General features: G+C 45.8%; 1 protein-coding gene across 1 annotated transcript in view; it reads left to right on the top strand.

Annotated features, from left to right (window-relative positions):
• LOC132383210 (transmembrane protein 184B-like) overlaps positions 1–17,695 on the top strand; it is a 94,583-nt gene that overhangs the window by 26,427 nt on the left and 50,461 nt on the right. The window contains exons 2-3 of the mRNA XM_059954100.1: positions 4,050–4,265; positions 9,353–9,518. Of these exons, the coding sequence (XP_059810083.1) occupies positions 4,050–4,265; positions 9,353–9,518 (382 nt within the window). The remainder of the gene's footprint in view (positions 1–4,049; positions 4,266–9,352; positions 9,519–17,695) is intronic.

Raw genomic sequence — 17,695 nt, 5'->3', positions numbered from 1 at the left:
GAGAAGTTTCCTCTCAAATACCCCTTCAGTATATCATTTTCCACCTTAAACCAATGACCTCTAGTTGTAGTCTCACCCTGCCAGAGAGGGGCGAAGTGTGCATGCATTACACTATTTACGTCAAGAAGTTCTTGGATGTGATATGAAGGATATCTACAGTATTAGGACAATATCTTGGTCACTTGTTTTCTGACCTCCCAGGAGTACAGACTAAACTTTATCTCTCCTGAATGCAGTCCTCCCTCACTGCCTCACTAGAGCGTGTGGTTCTGGATGTTTGTGCGCAGATTCATGGAATAGATTTGAAGCCGCAGCCTCTTCTGACTCTGAGTCCTGAGGGTGATCTCATGTTATCATCACCAGGAGAGGTTTCAAAGGTACATGTCAGAGAAATATATACAATATACATCCTGAAATGCTTTTTCTTCACAACCATCCAGGAAAACAGGAGTGCCTCAAAGAATGAATGACAGTTACATGTTAGAACCCCAAAGTCTCCCCCAGCTCCTCTCCCTTCTGCGCGTAAGTGGCAGCAAGCAACAATCCTCCCTCCTCCCAGGGGCAAAAAAAAGCATCGGCACCCACCACCAAGCACCCGAGCATGCAGCAAAGACACAGACTTGCAGTACCCCAGAGACTATGCGTTCACCAGGTATTCGACATACCTAATAAGGGAGAAAGAGATGACTCCGCTTCACAGTGAGAGGGGAGACATAAGAAACAACTTGCTGGTTTACAGTGTTATAAGTCTGTTACGTTGCTTTTTCTGAGCTCTGTGCCCAAAGATCCCAGGTCTCTGGGCACACAGCCAAAGATCTTCCAGCTCCCACGACATACTGGTCCGGGAGAGTGACCTTCGATCCGCCCGTCTCCAGAGCTCTGAGATCCCCCAGGCCTCCGAAGGCAAGCCAAACTCTGGCCGCGCCCTTGGCACGTCAGATAATGACCAGTCGTGACACCCGAGAGTGGTTCCCACAAAGAACTGAAGTCAGCGTGTAACTCCAGGTCAGGATCTTCAAAAGAATCCCGAAAGGGGAAAATAGAGATATTAAAGATGGAAATAGAGCTGTTTCGAAAGATGCAAGCAAAGGAGTCACCTGTTTAGTGACTCTATAATTGCACATATTGTCGATTTGAAGTCACCAACAGCTAGCCTTGCTGAATATGTCTCGGTAGGTTAAGGAGCCAGAAGTTTGTGGGCTTCTGATCAAACTTGGAATATGAAGGTTTGCAGAAACTTTTTCAATTTCTCCTTCCTGAGAGGCAGTGAAGACTAGCTGGATTGCCCTCATAGGCAACTGTGGGAGATGAGGAACTGCTGCATACTTGTTCTTGTGGAAACATGGCTCCAGGACAGCATCACATGTACAATCAATCTTCAGGCCACGCCAATCAGAGACTTAGGCAAATAGTATTTTGTGACTGTGTTGTGTGACTATATGTACTGTGTTATGCATCTTGGCCCCAAAGGAACAATGTTTTATTTATCCATATACCTTTGTATGTTTGAATGATAATTAAACTTGAATTGGGGCTACTTAACTATACTGTGCCTCACTGGGTCCACATGCTCTCCTCCTCCAACTCTTCCTCCATGTTGGGAGCATCAGAACTCTGACGGGCTCTAGTGGTGTGAAATCCCAAGTTGGAATAGTCATAGACGAGTGCAGCACAGAAACAGGCCCTTTGGCCCATCTAGTCCATGCAGAACTATTTAAACTGTCTAGTTCCATTGACCTGCACCCACCAGACAATGGCTGTCCGTACCTCTGCCGTCCATGTACCTGCCAATCTCCTCTTAAACGGTGAAATCAAACTCCCATGCACCATTTGGGTTGGCAGCCTATTCCACACTCTCACCACCCTGAATGAAGAAGTTTCCCCTCGCACTCCCCTTAAACCCTTCACCCCCACACCCATGACCTCTAGTTGTACTTCCACCTAAGCTCAGTGGGGAAAAAGCCTGCTTGCATTTACCCTTTTTATACCCCTCTTAAGTTTGTATTACATCTGTCAAATCTCCCCTCTGTAGGGAGAAAAGCTGTAACCTTGGGCACCGCAACTGGAGTACCGAAGTGTTTGACTGACAAAGTGCAGTCCTCCTGAAGCGTAGCAGCCTGTATGAGCGTGGACAGCTCTGTTTTTGAGAGCAGGCAGCTTCTCCCTGGTGACACTGCCAATGTTTTCCTCTCGACTGGCACCTCTTAACGGCCAAGTCATCTGTTTTTGTCACATTGCTGTTGTGCGCGAGGGGTTGTCGTCAGCTGCAAATCATAAACATGAGATTCTGCTAACACTGGAAACCAAAATGCTGGAGGAACTGAGCAACTCTGGAGAGGAATAAAGAGGTGACATTTTGTGACGGGGTCCTTCAGGTGGTCGTACTGCCCCCCTCGATGTCTGGATCTTTGTCCTCTTAGACTCTCTGCGAGTGTTGTCAGCGAGCAGGAAGATTCTGGCATAGATTGGAGGAACTACTCAGTTGAGTACTTTTGCTTAGTCTCCAGCAAAAGACAGGATCTGCCAGTGGCTACCCATTTCAGCTCAACTTCCCATTCCCATTCCTGTTCCGATCTGTCTGCCCATGGTCTCCTGTACTGTCATAATGAGGCCACTGTCTGGTTGGAGGAGCAACACCTTGTATTCCGTCTGGGGTACCACCAACCTGATGGTGTGAACATCGATTTCTCCAACTTGTAATTTCTTCCTCCTTGTACCCCTCCCCACACTTCAATTTTCCCATTCCCCATTCTGGTTCCCCCTGACCCATTCTCATCTCCTCATCTGCCCATCACTTCCCTCTGGTTCCTCACCCCCTTTCCTTGCTCCCATGGCCTGTTCTTCTCTCCTATTGAATTCCTCCTTCAGCCTTCACCTGTTGCACCTGTCACCTCCCAGCCTCTCACTTTATTCCTCCCTCCCTCCCTGACCCACCCACCTTCCCTCTCACCTGGCAGCTTGTACTCATTCCCCTCCCTTCACTCCCACCACCTTCACTTTCTGACTTTTCCCTCTTTCCAGTCCTGAAAAGGTTCCTGGCTTGAAATGCTGACTGTTTATGCCTTTCTATAGATGCTGCCTGACCTGCTGAGGTCCTCCAGCATTTTATGTGATTGTCATGAGCTGCATTTCTTGCAAAACAGCACTGAAAGAACTTGGGGACATCCCAAAGTGGGAGGGACTACCTCCTGAGTGCTGTGTTGTTTCAAGGAACAGCTTATCTACAGAATCTTTTTGAGTCGTGTGTTACATCAGTGTGTTCTTCGCTGATTACCTTCCTTCAGCTCCTTTAATTTTGGTTCTTCTCTCTCCCCCCCCCCCCCCCCCCCCGTCTCCCTTTCTGGTCTTGCTCGCACCAGCCCTGCCCTCTGCACCTGCACGCTGTGCCCCTTTCTCATGAAAGGAAGAAGTCAGCAGAACTCACTAGTCTTCATCGAGGGCTCACTAGTGGAAAGGGCAAGAAGCTTCAAGTTCCTGGGCGCCAACATCTCTGAATATTTTTCTTGGGGCCCAATGTGTTGATGCAATCGTGACAGAGGCAGCCCAGCAGTTATATTTCATTAGGAGTTTGAGGAGATTTGGTATGTCGCCAAAGACCCCAGGAAATTTCTACAGATGTATGGTGGAGAGCATTCTGACTGGCTGCATCACTGTCTGGTATGGAGGCTTCAATGCACAGATTGACGAAAGCTCCAGTGGGTTGTAGACTCAGCTAATTCCATCACGGACTCTAGCCTCTCCACCATCTTCAAAAGGTGATGCCTCAAGAAGATGGCATGCATCATTGAGGAGCCCCATCACCCAGGACATGCCCTCTTCTCATTATTACTGTCAGGAAGGGCACACTGAAATGTTTTAGAAACAGTTTATTCACCTCTGATTTCTGAATAGCCCATGAACACTACCTCACTAATTTACAATCTTGTTGCTATTTATTTTTTGTTTTTATTATTGTAACTTATAGTTTTTTTGTACTGCACTGTACTGCTGCCACAAAACAACAAATTGCTGGACACTTCTCAGTGATAATAACTCTGATTCTCTGTCAGATGAACAGCAGGCCGCTTGACAACAACAACGAGACCTTCTCCGCGGCCATGGTGGCTCCCAAGCTCAGCTCTGCCACCACCGTGGCCAGCCCCAGCGTCTCGTGGATGCCTGACACCCCCACACCATTGGAGCAGCCGATTTTCCTGATGACTACGGCAGCCCAGGGCGTCTCTGGGTTCTTCGTGTGGACAGCGCTGCTTATAACCTGCCAGCAGGTGAGAGTGTGAGGATGTCCGAGTGTTCGTAGTCACGGGACGTTACAGCATTGAAGTGAGCCGTTTGGCCCATCTTGTCTGTGCTAGCCTAGTCCCATTTACCTGCATGCTAACCATAAACTGCATGCTGTTTTTACAGTCGAATCATTACACAGTGCACTGAACAGTAAAACAATAACAATGCAGAATAGAGTGTAAAAGCTAATGGAAAAAGTGCAAGTAAACAAGTCCAAGATCATAATGAGGTGGATTGTGTACTGTATCTTACTCTGCCTTACTGTACAAGAAATCCATTCAAGACTCTTATAACAAACAGTGGGATGGAAACTAGTGGGATGTGCTTTCAGGCCCAATCTCGTCATTTCCCCAGTGGATGAAGGAAGAAGAGAATATCTGAGATGGTGCAGGCCCTTGATGGGAGATGGCCGCTTTACTGAGGTAACATGAAGTACAGAGACAGAGGGAAGAAATTGGAATTAGTTTATGATTATTTTCACATGTACTGAGATACAGTGGGAAAACTTGTATTGCATACTGTTTCTACAGATCAGATTATTACACAGTGCATTGAGGTAGAACAAGGTAAAATGGTAACAATGCAGAATAAGGTGTAAAAGTTACTAAAGAAGTGCAGGAAAATGAAAAGAGAAGATCATAATGAGGTTGATCGTGAGGCCAAGAGTCCATCTTATCATACAAGAATCTTTTCAAGGGTCTAAATGGTTTTGTTGGGTTTTGCTTTTTCAGTAAGACCTGATGTGATCAATGTTTTCACCTTCTCATCCAAATTTTAATTGATTAATTGAAGTGATGGCGTCCCGTGCTGACAGTGATATTCCCCCCCCCCCACAACCCAGCCCCTGCACAAGTTCCACACCTGCAGTCCAGGGCTCTGGTGGGCAACTCCTGTGTGTGATATCTGCCTGCTGAGTTTCTGTTCACGCCTTAATTTCTCAGTCGTAGGAAGTGGCTTTAGCAGACATTCAAGTCTGGGTGAAGAAGCCCCCCCCTCCCCTCAGCCATCTGTTCCTTGCTGACTTCATCACTGACAGCAAACACCTTTCACAGATTCCTCTGTCAATTAGACGAGTGCTTGGAACATGGAACGTACACTCATTGGCCACTTTATTAGGCACAGGCATGCAGTCCCGTTTGATCTTCTGCTGCTGTAGCCCATCCACTTCAAGGTTCAACATGTGCATTCAGAGATGCTCTTGTGCACACCACTGTTGTGTGTTTATTTGTGTTTCTCTCACCTTCCTGTCGGTTTGAACCAGTCTGGCCATTCTCCTCTGACCTCTCTCATGAACAAGGCGTTTTGCCCACAGAACTGCCGCCCGCTGGATGTTTTGCTTTTTGCACCATTCTCTGTAAACTCTAGAGACTGCCGTGTATGAAAATCCCAGGAGATCAGCAGTTCCTGAGATACTCAAACCACCCGGTCTGGCACCAGCAATCATTCACAGTCAAAGTCACTTGGATCACATTTCTTCCCCAGTCTGAGCAACAATTGAACATCTTGACCGTGCCTGCTTGCTTTTCTGCATTGAGTTGCTGCTGTATGATGGGCTGATTCGATACTTGCATTAACGAGCAGGAGCAGCAATGTACCTAATGAAGTGGCCACTGAGTGTGGATCAGTAGAGCACAGGAACAGAATCTTCAGCTCACAATTCCTGCACTGACCACAACACAAATTGCTGTGTAGAGACTTGATCTGTGCGACAACCTCAGCACTATCTCAGTTCATCCCCGACCCCCCCACCTTCTCATTCTGGCTTCTGCACACTCTCTCTCCAGTCCCAACGAAGGGTCTCAGCCAGAAACGTTGACTCATTATTCCGTTCCAAATGTTGCCTGACTGGCTGAGTTCCTCCAGCATTTTGTGTATGCTGCCCGTGGTCTGTGCGTCTCCATTCCCTACCTGTGCAAACATCCGGTAGGATGTTCCTCCTTCCTCCAAATGTTTTATGCTGCTGCTAAGAGTTCACTGAACATTCCTCATCACAATTTTCGGATCTCCTTCCACCCTCTTCCCTGGCAGCACGTTCCAGGTGCCCATCATTGTAGTGTAGCAGTTGGCATAATGCTTCCGTGCCAGTGATCGGAGGATTGGAGGTCAATTTCCTCTGCTGTCTGTAAGGCGTGTGCACGTTCATCCCTTGACCTAGTGGGTTTAAAAATTAGTTGTATTTCTCACAGGTACAACGTTTACATTCATTTCAAGAGGGACAGAATATAAAAGCAAAGATGTAGTGCTGAGGCCACATTTGCAGTCTTGTGAACAGAGTTTGAGCCCCCTGTCTTTAAGAAAGGATGTGTTGAATTTGAAGAGTGTTCAGAAGGGGTTTGTGAGAATAATCCTGTGAATGAAATGGTTAACATATGAGGAGCACTTGATAGCTCTGTGCTTGTACTTGATTGAGGTTAGTAGAATGGGGGAAGGCGATCTCATTGAAACCTGTCGAATATTCGAAGCCTAGACAGAGTGGATGTGGAGGGGGGGGGAATGTTTCTTATAGTGTGGGGAGTCTAGGACCAGAGAGCACAGCCTCAAAATAGAGGAATGTCCCACTCAAAGCAGAGGAGGAATTTCTTTTACCCGAGTATAGCTAATCTGTTGAATTCATTGCCACATATGGCTGTGGAAGCCAAGACGATTAAATATACTTAAAGTGAAGATTAATTGATTCTTGATTTGTAAGGGAGTCAAAGATTACAAGGGGAAGGCAGAAGAATGGGGTTGAGTGGGATAGTCAGCTGTGATAGCATGGTGATGGGCCAAATGGCCTGTCTGCTCCTATCTCTTGTAATTCACACTCTCCCAACCCGACTAGCTAGTGATGGAGTGCCACTGAAGTTGCCCCTAGAAACTGGTTGCTAGGCAACAGCATTCACACCAGCAAGACGTGCACAGTTTTTGTAGTGCTGTCTCCTGGCCAAGCCAGTGTTCCGGGCAGCCAAGTAGATGCCTTGTTCCTTATTGAGGAGGGTGGATGTGGTCGGGGATGGGCTCTGTTGTGGTAGTCACCCTGTCTAAAACTGGCTCCCTGGGTAACAGAGTCATATCTGCCAATCTTCTGTTTGACATTGTTTCCATTGGACGGACAAACCTGATTCACGAGTGCCCTGCAAACAGAAATCAAGCAAGAATAGGCCACTCAGATTCGGCTGTATCACATGTACAGTGAAACGTGTGGACAGCCAACATATTTGTGGGGCAGCCCGCAAGTGTGGCCACAAATTCCAGTGCCTGCAATGTTCGCAGAACACAGCATGTGACAAAACAAGCCCCTTTCCTGCCATCTGCCATGCCACACACATGAGTCTGCACACAGACCGCTCACTCCAAAACAGGCCTTCTTCGCCTTCAGTCTCCAGCGCATTCGCTCGCTCAGCCCTTTGGCCCTGACTCCTGCCTGGTACCTGGGCCTCTGTCAGGACCCCCCCCAACTGGCCCCTCAGAAGTTTGAGAAAGAGGTCCCTGGCATTGAGAAAGAGTTTCAAAATTAAGGATTTTTCATAGTGCGATAATTGTATGTTATGCAACGAACCTAATTTGGATAGGGAGCTTAAGTAAAGGAACCATTAGGGGACCAGTGAACATACTATTATAGAATTCACTCTCTGCAGTTTGAGAGGGAGAAGCTAAATTTGGATGCTTCAGTAAAACAGTGGAGTAAAGGAAATAAGAGGTATGAGGGGGGTGCTGGCCCAAATTTGATTGGAAGGAAACACTAGCAGGGATGATGGCAGCGCAACAATGGCCAGAGTTTCTGGGAGCAATTTGGAAGCCGTAATATAGTTACAGCCAGGGAAGTAGTAGTATTCTAAAGGCAGATAATGCAATCATGGCTTACGAGAGAAGTCAAAACCAGCATAAAAGCCAAAGAATGGGGCATATCATAAAGCAAAAATCAGTGGGAAGTTAGAGGATTGGGAAGCTTTTAAAAATCAACAGAAGGCAACTAAAAAGTCATATTAAGATGGAATACAAAGGTAAACAAGTCAATAATATTAGAGGATACCAAAATGTTCTTCAGATATGTAGTGTAAGAGTGGTGAGTGTATATCAAACCACTGGAAAATGATGCTGGAGAGGTAGCAATGGGGTACAAGGAATTGGTGGAATAAGTATTTTGCATCAATCTTCACTGTGGAAGGAAATCGCAAAGTGCTAGAAGCTTGAGTGTGTTTGGGGTAGAAGTTATTGAAGTTGCTATTTCTAGGGAAAGGTTCTTGTGGGGAAACGGAAAGGTCTGACAGTAGTTAAGTCATTTGGACCAGGTGGTCCACACTACAGAGTTCTGAAAGGGGTGGCTGAAGAGATTGGGGAGGTGTTAGTAATGATCTTTTAGGAATCACTGGAATATGGAATGGTTCTGGAAGACTGGAAGATTACAAATGTCACTCCACTCTACAAGAAGGGAGAGAGGCAGAAGAAAGGAAATCATAGGCCAGTTAGTCTGACCTCAGTGGTTGGGAAGATGTTGGAGTGGATTATTAAGGATGAGGTTTCGGGGTACTTGGAGGCTCATGATATAAATATGCTGTTGCCAGCATGGTTTCCTTGAGGAAAATCTTGCCTGACAAATCTTGCCTGAATTCTTTGAAGAAGTAACAAGCAAGATAGACAAAGGAGAAGTGGTGAATATTGTATACTTGGATTTTCAGCAGGCTTTTGACAGGGTGCCACAAATGAGGCAGCTGAACAAGTTAAGATAGCATGTGTTACATGAAAGGTAGAGCACTGGCTAATACACAGGAGGCAAAGAGTGCAAATATAGGGAGCCTTTTCTGGTTGGCTGTCGGTGACCAGTGGTCTTCCAGTGTTGTGTGTCAATTATTTGGATTACAGAGTTGATGGCTTTGTGGCCAAGTTTGCAGATGATATGAAGATAGCCAGAGGGGCAGGTAGTGTTGAGGAAGCAGAGATGCTACAGAAGGACAGTCAGATTAGGAGACTAGGCAAAGAAGTGACAGATGGAATAGTGTGCTGGGAAGTGTATGGCCATGCACTTTGGTAGAAGAAATGAAAGGTAGACTATTTTCTAGATGGTGAGAAAACGGTCTGTCTTCTCTTGCAGATTTACATGCACCTTCGGTGTTACAGCGTGCCGAATGAGCAGCGCCACATCGTGAGAATCCTCTTCATCGTTCCGATCTACGCCTTCGACTCCTGGCTCAGCCTTCTGTTCTTCACCAATGACCAGTACTATGTCTACTTCAACACTGTCCGAGACTGCTACGAGGGTAGGTCACTGCGAGATTCACCCCTGCTACCTTGGTGCTTGGGGTGAGCTGTACCCCTGGACTTGCAGGTCCTGAGTTGAAATCTCACAGGGCAGCTGCAAAATCCGGTAGGCTGCTCCAGACAAGACTTTATAGCAGAGAAATCAGCATGGATACAGGCTCTTTGGCCCTCTGGTCCATGCTGAGCACGGTGACTACCCACCTAGCCCCAATTTCTTGCATTCTTTATCATTTTTTTTCTGAAAGATGTCCAGAGCTTACTAACTCTAACTTGTATGTCTTTGGACTGTGGGAGGAAACTGGAGCACCAGAGGAAACCCACACGATTGCAGGGAGAATGTACAAACTCCTTCCAGGCAACGGCTGAATTTGAACCCTAGTGCAGCGATTGCACTGACCGTTATGCTACCATGCTGCCCTAATTGCCACCAACCTTAAAAAAAGATTAAAGAGAGGCCTTATTTGTCACATCAACATCGGAACGTAGTGAAATGTTGTTTGCGTCAAGTTAGCAAGGGTGGTGCTGGGCAGTCCACAAGTATGGCTGTACATCCGTTGCCAACATAGCATGTCCACAGCTCTCAAACCCGTTTTGGCAATGTGGGAGGAAACCAGAGCACCCAGAGGAAACCCACACAGTCACAGAGAGAATGTACAAAGTCCTCAGAGGGAGTTGAACCACGATCGGTGCTAAACACTACATTACCTATTTGCCACCAATCTTTATTATTAAAAGCTAGCTTTATTTGTCACTTACACCAGAACATCGGCAATGAGAGTTGAAACCCGATTTTTAATCTTTGTGTCATCAGCAAACCTCCTAACCCATCATTCTGCATTTTACTTTTATTAATAATAAAAGTCTTGAGAGTTTTCTACCCTGAAGTGAGTCAGGTAAATGAGCTGGCCATTTTGTTCCAATCCTTTGCAAGCAGTTCGGCTTGAAACACAGTGCTTGGGATTCTGGACTGGGCTATGAGGACGTGTACTCTGGTGTGCTAACAATGCTGCAGTGTTTGGAGAATTGAACCCAGGTCCTCTGCCTGTTCAAATGGATGCTAAAACCTGTCACACAATGTTAATGTTTCCCTTGCCTCAACAGTCCTTCACCGTGCTCTCTCCGTTCAGAGTGAGACGAGGATCAGCTCATCAAGACTGTTCTGTCACTGACAATTTTATTCACAAGCCTTTCAACACAGTTGACTTGCCTGCAGTCCCGAACAACCAGACTCAGTTATTTTCCCCAGGCAGCAAGGCTGATCAACACCTCTGCCCACTAACCCACCCCTCCACACCCCAACCACCCCAACTTCATCATTTCCTGTCAGTCACCTTATGTACAGACTCTCCTGTGCCTGGCGTCATTTAGAATTGACATTAAATTATCTTGAATCTCTGAGCAACTCTGGGTGTAAGGGAGATGTTTGTATAAGTGCTGCTTGTCAGATATGACTAGTTGGGGTCAGTGGACAGCCCTTCTGTCTATGCTTGCTGTGTGTGGGTCAGGACTTCCCTGTGTTGGTCAGGGACTGAACTGATCTCATGCGGGTGAGGGGGTTGTCTGTTATATTTGCCCCCACAAATACCCCTGGCAGTTCACTCTTGGCACCCACTACCCCATATTTAAAATAGTATTTTTTTAAAAAAACTGCCCTACTCATCCCCCTTCCACCTTAAATGTGAGATCTGAGGGGATAATTGAACAGAGCTGTCTAGTAAATATTAGACCCCCCCCCCCCCCCAATGGTGGGAGGTAGACACCCCTTTATGCCTCTCATAAATTTCCAAGCTTTCAGGTTTCCCCTCAGCCTGTGCTACTCCAGAGAAAATGTCTGACCTGTCCTTCTCTCAGAGGCAATATCCTGGTAACTTGTCCTGCTCCTCTCAGTAGTTTCCATATCCTCATAAAGGGGCAACCAGCACTGAATGCGATACTCCAGATGTGGCATAACCAGTGTTTTATAAAGCTTCAGTGCAACCTCCTGACTCTTGAATTCAGTGCCTCGACTAATGTAGGCAAGCATTGCCATCTGTGGCCTTCGCTACCCTACTGAATTGTGTCCTGGCTACTCTTATTCATCGTTAGAAAGTTTCGGAGGGTTATCCGGTCACAGTTCATTGCGGGACCCTGTATTGTGTTGGTACATGGGCGACGTCCGATAGCACTGGGGAAGAAACTGCACTCGAGTCTGGCCATTCTGTATCTTTTAGGAGAAGAAAGAAGAGGGTATGGCTGGGCTGTCAGACGTCCTTGACGATACTGTTGGCTTTCCTGAAGCAACGCACTGTGAGGAAGTGCTGAGCCTGGGATGGACTGGGCAGTGTTTACCGCGCCCTGTAGGTTCTGTCGTTCCGGAGCAGTTGCTGTCCCGGGCTGAGAACAAAGCTCTAGCTCCTTGTCCAGACATTGGAAGCTGTTAATTATTGGCACATGTATTGAGATACATTGAAAAGCTTGTCTTGCATACTGTTCATACAAATCAGATAAATATACAGTGAATTGAGAAAGAACAAGGTAAAACAATAACAACGCAGAATAAAGTGTAGAAACTACAGAAACAACTGCAGGTAGACAAAGTGCGAGATCATTAGCAAGGTAGACTGTGAGGTTAACTGAGCTCTTATTGTACAGGAGGTCCATTTAAGGGTCTGGTAACAGTGGGGTAGAAGGTGCCTTTGAGCCTGGTGGGACGTGCTTTCAGGCTTTTGTATCTTCTGCCCGACGGCAGAGTGGAGGGGAGAATGTCTGGCGTGAGTAGGGGCTTTGATTTCGCTGGCTGTTTTACTTGAGACAGTGAAGAGTATAGACAAAGACAGTGCGAAGAAATTGGAATTGGTTTATTATTTGTCACGTACCGAGATGCAGTGAAAAAAGCTTGCCTTGCAACTGGCTTTTTATCTCCTCCCTGTTGGGGAGGAGAAGAGGGAGAGCAACACAGTTCTTGTGCGTGCGCGTGCGTGTGTGTGTCCCGCTCCCTCTCTCTGAGGCATGAACAGAACCTGGTCTCCATTGCCATTGGATCAGGGCCTAGCTCTGAAGATGTCCATGTGGAATCTTCTGTGTTGCAGCTCTTTCACATCAAACAAAAGAGCTCAGGCCTTCACCTCATGGAGTCGGGTCCCTACTGGCTAATCCCAGTGGCAGTAGACCAGGATGCCCTCTGTCTGGGAACGTGGACACTCCATTGACATGTCTTGTTTGAGAGATAGCAGGGAGCTTAAAGGGCAAGGGCGTGGGTGTAGGCAAGGAATGGAGCGTCACCTTCGCAATGCACTTTATCCCCTATCTTGGGATTTTCCAGGGCAGAGGAGATTTTTGCATGGGGTGATGGTAGGAGAGTCTGTCAGAGTGTTTGCTCCCAGAATATGGGATGGGTGAAGAGCCATTTCTTTGAAAGTTTGAGGAGATGTTTCTTGGAGAAAGTCAGCCATGATCTAATGAATGGTGGAACACGCTTAAGAGGCAAAGTGTCCTAAATCGTACTTTGATTCTTGTAGTTTCTGTCTCATTCTTCGGGTATTCCTTCAACCACCCAGCACTGTGTCAGTATAGTAGCAACAGTATGTATGGCCATGTTAAAGATAACAACCATCAGATATAGGAGCAGAATTAGGCTGTTTGGCATATGGAGTCTACTCTGCCATTTCATCACGACTGATCCATTTTGCCCCTCAGCCCCAATCTCCTGCCTTCTCCCCATATCCCTTCATGCCCTGACAATCAAGAATCTCTCACCTGCTGCTTTAAATATACCCAGTGACTTGGCCTCCGCAGCCACCTGTGGTAACGAATTCCACAGATTCGCCGCTCAAGATTAATGTTGTGTGTCTGTTGAAAGATATGGTGAAATGCATCATTTGTATCAATGACCAACAGTCCAAGGATGTGCTGGGGGCACCAACATAGCATTGCCACAACTTACTAAGCCTAACACATGTGTGTTTGGAATGTGGGAGGAAACTGGAGCACGTGGGGGGAAACCCATGAGGAGAATGTATAGACGCCTTGTGGACAGCGGTGGAGCTGACCGAACGTGCTGTTTAAGTGCTCTGCTAACCGATGAGCTACCATGTCACCCACATTGTGCCCTAATGGGCTTTTATTAGTCACAGAGCACAACAGCACAAAAACAGGTCCTTCGGCCCATCTAGTCTGTGCCGAACTACTATTCTGCCTAATCCAATCACCCTGCACCTAGGCCATTGCTCTCCCATTTACTTACCCGAAGTATTGAAATCAAACCTATAGCTATCACTTCCACTGGCAACTCGTCCCATACTCTCATGACCCTCTGAGTGAAGCATTCCCTCATGTTCCTCTTAAACACCTTTCACCCTTGACCTATAACCTCTAGTTCTAGTCTCACCCTGCCTCAGTGGAAAAATTATTCCTGCATTACTTTATCTATACCCCCCTTTGTATAGATAGATCTACAGAGGTATTTACACCTAGGAACTTGAAACTGCTCACCCTTTCTACTGCTAATCCCTTGATGAGGACTGGTGTGTATTTCCTTGACTTCCCCTAACTGAACTCCCACAGTCAATTCCTCTTTTACTGACTTTGAGTGTGAGGTTGTTCTGAGCACCAGTCAACCTTCTGATCTGTCTCACTCTTGTACGCCTCTTCGTCACCACCTGAAATTCTGCCAACGATAGCTGTGTCGTCGGCAAATTTATAGATTGTGTTTCAGCTGCGACTAGCTACATGGAGGGAGTTCTGCAGTGGGCTAAGCATGCAGACTTGACGTTTGCCTATGTTGATCGCCAGTGAGGAGGAAATGTTATTTCTGAACAGCATAGAATGTGGTCTGCTGGTGAGCAAGTCAAAGATCCAGTTGCAGAGGGGGTTAACAGAGGCCCAGGTTTGGAGCTTGTTGATTAGAACTGAGGGCATGATTGTGCTGAACGCTGAGCTATAGTCAGTAAACAGCAGCCTGACGTAGGTATTGCTGTTGTCCAGGTGATCCAAGGCTGAGTGAAGAGCCAGTGAGATTGTATCTGCTGTAGACCTGTTGTAGTGATGGGCATCTTGCAGTGGATACAGATCCTTTGGTAGTTGATTCTAACCAGAACCAACCTCAAACACTTCATCACAGTAGGTGTGAGTGCCACTGGGTGATAGTCGTTGAGGCAGCTCACCCTTATCGGGCACTGGTATGATTGTTACCCTTTTGAAGCAGGTGGGAACCCGTAACTGCAGCCGTGAGGGTGAAGATTTTCCTTGAAGACTCCCGCCAGTTGGTTGGCATAGGTTTTTGGAACCCTGCCAGGTGCACCATCAGGGCCTGAGGCCTTGCGAGAGTTCACCATTTTTTTTTAAAGCTGTTCTGGCAGATTATAAGGTCTCCAGATTCTGCAGGGATTCGCACAGGTGTTGTTTTATTCCCCCTTTCAAAGTGTGTGTAAAAGATTCACCTGGGAGTGAAGCATCACAACCATTCATGTTAGGTTTTGCTTTGCAGGAAGTAATGGCCTGCAAAATCTGCTAGAGCTGATGTGTATCAAATTTTGTCTCTAACCTCATTTATTCTTAAAATAGCCTTCTGTGTGTCATACCTACACTACTTGTGCAGTTCAGGATCACTGGTTTTCAATGCCACGATACGGCCCTTGGCAAACTAGCCGTCTCCAAGTTCATCCACGGCATTTAATTTGGCATGTTCTTGAAGGCGCACGCTCATCCACACAGGCTTTTTTTGTAATTTATTTTTTTATTGAAGTTCATCATCAAACATTTCCATAGGTACATGAATTATTGATAACCCATGGGTGAAATTGACTTAAAATATGGAAAGCTACTATAAAAGAATATAATCTAGAGGGAGATATTGCAATTCTTAAATAGTGTGCATATGTCTCTGATTTTACACCAAATAAATTGGATGCCAGATTTAAGGACTGGACAGCTAAAGGAATAACAGTCAGTTCTTTGCAACATAATGAAAGAAGGTACACTGTTCAGTTTTGAAATGCTTAAAGAGAAACACTTATTAGAAAAACAGGATTTTTATTGGTATTTACAGATGCGACAATATGTTAATAAGACGCTTAAAAATGTAACCAAGGCAAATACATGCTTGATAGAGCTCTTTAGAAAAACATATAATTCAGATAATGGTGGTAGAATCATTTCAAGCATGTATAAGGGGTTGGCAAATCTTAAAACACATTCGACTTCATACATTACAACAAAATGGGAGAAGGAAGGAGGGATAATTATATCTGAGGAAGAATGGACAACAATATGGAGGTATCAATGGAAGTGTACCAGTTCACAGAAATGGAGGGAGTTTGGATGGAAAAACTTGAAAAGATATTTTATTACACCCTCTCAGAAATCCCATTGTGATAGTAACCTCCCTGTTTGCTGGAGAAATTGTGGAAATCAAAATGCAAATCATTATCATATTTTTTGGGACTGCCCTGTTATCAAAAACTATTGGAGGAGGATACACAATGCCCTACAAGACATATTTAAATATGAAATACCCTTGGTGAGTAAGATCATATATTTTGGATATATACCTCAAGAATGGTTGAAAAGAGATAAATATTTAATGAATATACTGTTGGTGGCTGGTAAAAAGACTCTTACTAGGAAATGGTTATCACAGGAGAGCCCAACTTTAAATACATGGATGGAAATTACAATGGACATTTACAAAATGGAGAAGATAACAGCATCTGTTAATCACAAGCTGGAACAATTTGACGACTGTGGCACACTCATTCAGACTTTAGGAATGAATATTTGAGTATTGTCCAGTCCACCGACTGAAAGCAGTCCTGTAAGTGATCCAGCTTGGTCATCTTTGCCCTTGTCACTGGTGCCTTGGTCTTTAGTCTCTGTCTGTGAGCTGAGAGTATAGCCGGGTGATCGGACTTTCCCAGGTGTGGCCTGGGATGGCACAGTAATTGTTCTTGATGGTGGTACAATGGTGGTCAAGTGTGTCGGCTCCTCTGGTTCCAAAGGTGATACATTAGTGGTAATTGTTCGGACACTTCAAGCTGGCCTGGTTGAAATCTGCAATGATAGGGAAGGCATTAGGGTGTGCAGTTTTGCACCTGCTTTTTCAGTGCTCATCTCCTCTCGTGCTGGTCTACATTGGCTTTGGGTGGAAGTGGAGCATACACTGCTACCAGGATGATGGTGGAAAACTCCTTCGGCCAATAAAAATGGACGATATTTCACCACTTGGTGTTCTAGGTCAGCTGAGCAGGACCGAGGCAGAGCTGCCATGTTTGTGCACACGATGAGTTAATCAAAGCAGACTCCATCTCTTCTGCCTTTAAAGACTGAGCTGTCCTGTCTTTGTGGAGAATGGTAAGGCTGCGCACAAAATGGTAGGTGTGAGCCATGTTTCCGTGAAGCAAAGAACACAGCAGTCTTTGATGTCCCTCTGATACAACAGCCTTGCTCTGAGGTTTCCAGAGACTGTACATTCACCAGCAGGATAGTCAGGAGTGGAAGTCTACAATCATACCAGTAGACCATCTTGGCTTCTGCACTTCTACTTTCTTAAAGGAGAACCGCACTAGCGACTTGAGTCTGCCATCATGGTGTACATCAACTTTGAGTATCAATAGATTTTTTAAAAGAAGTCTTAAAATAACGTTCCTTACTGCAAATCCCATGTCTGTGACTGGATTTCAGCTGTCGTAATCCTGAACGGGAATATTTGATGTTTCCCATCAGAGATGCATGCGAACAGGCGCCTTTATCGATGCCATTTTGTCCCATGCCTTCATCAGTCTCTACCATTTCCTCAGCACTGTGTTCCAGGCACTTAACATTCTGTTTTTCAACCTCTGACATCTCTGCTAAACTTTCCTCCACTCGCTTTGAATGGGTAATTAAATCTGACTGCTGCTGTCCAGGGAGGGATTGAAGAGGTGATGGTGTGTTGTAAACCCCTTGGTTTTGTTTAATCTCTTGTCACTGTTGATTTAGGATGGATTTGTTCTTGTCTGAACTGGAGTTCAGCCTACGACCATACACCTTTAATTAAAAGCTGGATCTAATTTATGCAGGCATTTGTACTCTGGTTTTCAACGGTCTTGACGAGGCTATCTGTATGGATGTCACAAGACCAGCAGTGCCTTTTGTTAGCCACACAGACCAGTTTAGAGACAGCAGATGACATCTCCTGTGCCAGTAGCCATGTTTGTTTTAA

This window comes from Hypanus sabinus, chromosome 29 (genome assembly GCF_030144855.1).
Source record: "Hypanus sabinus isolate sHypSab1 chromosome 29, sHypSab1.hap1, whole genome shotgun sequence".
In the NCBI taxonomy this organism is placed as follows: Eukaryota; Metazoa; Chordata; class Chondrichthyes; order Myliobatiformes; family Dasyatidae; genus Hypanus; species Hypanus sabinus.
This window is presented reverse-complemented; position numbering and strand designations above follow the sequence as displayed.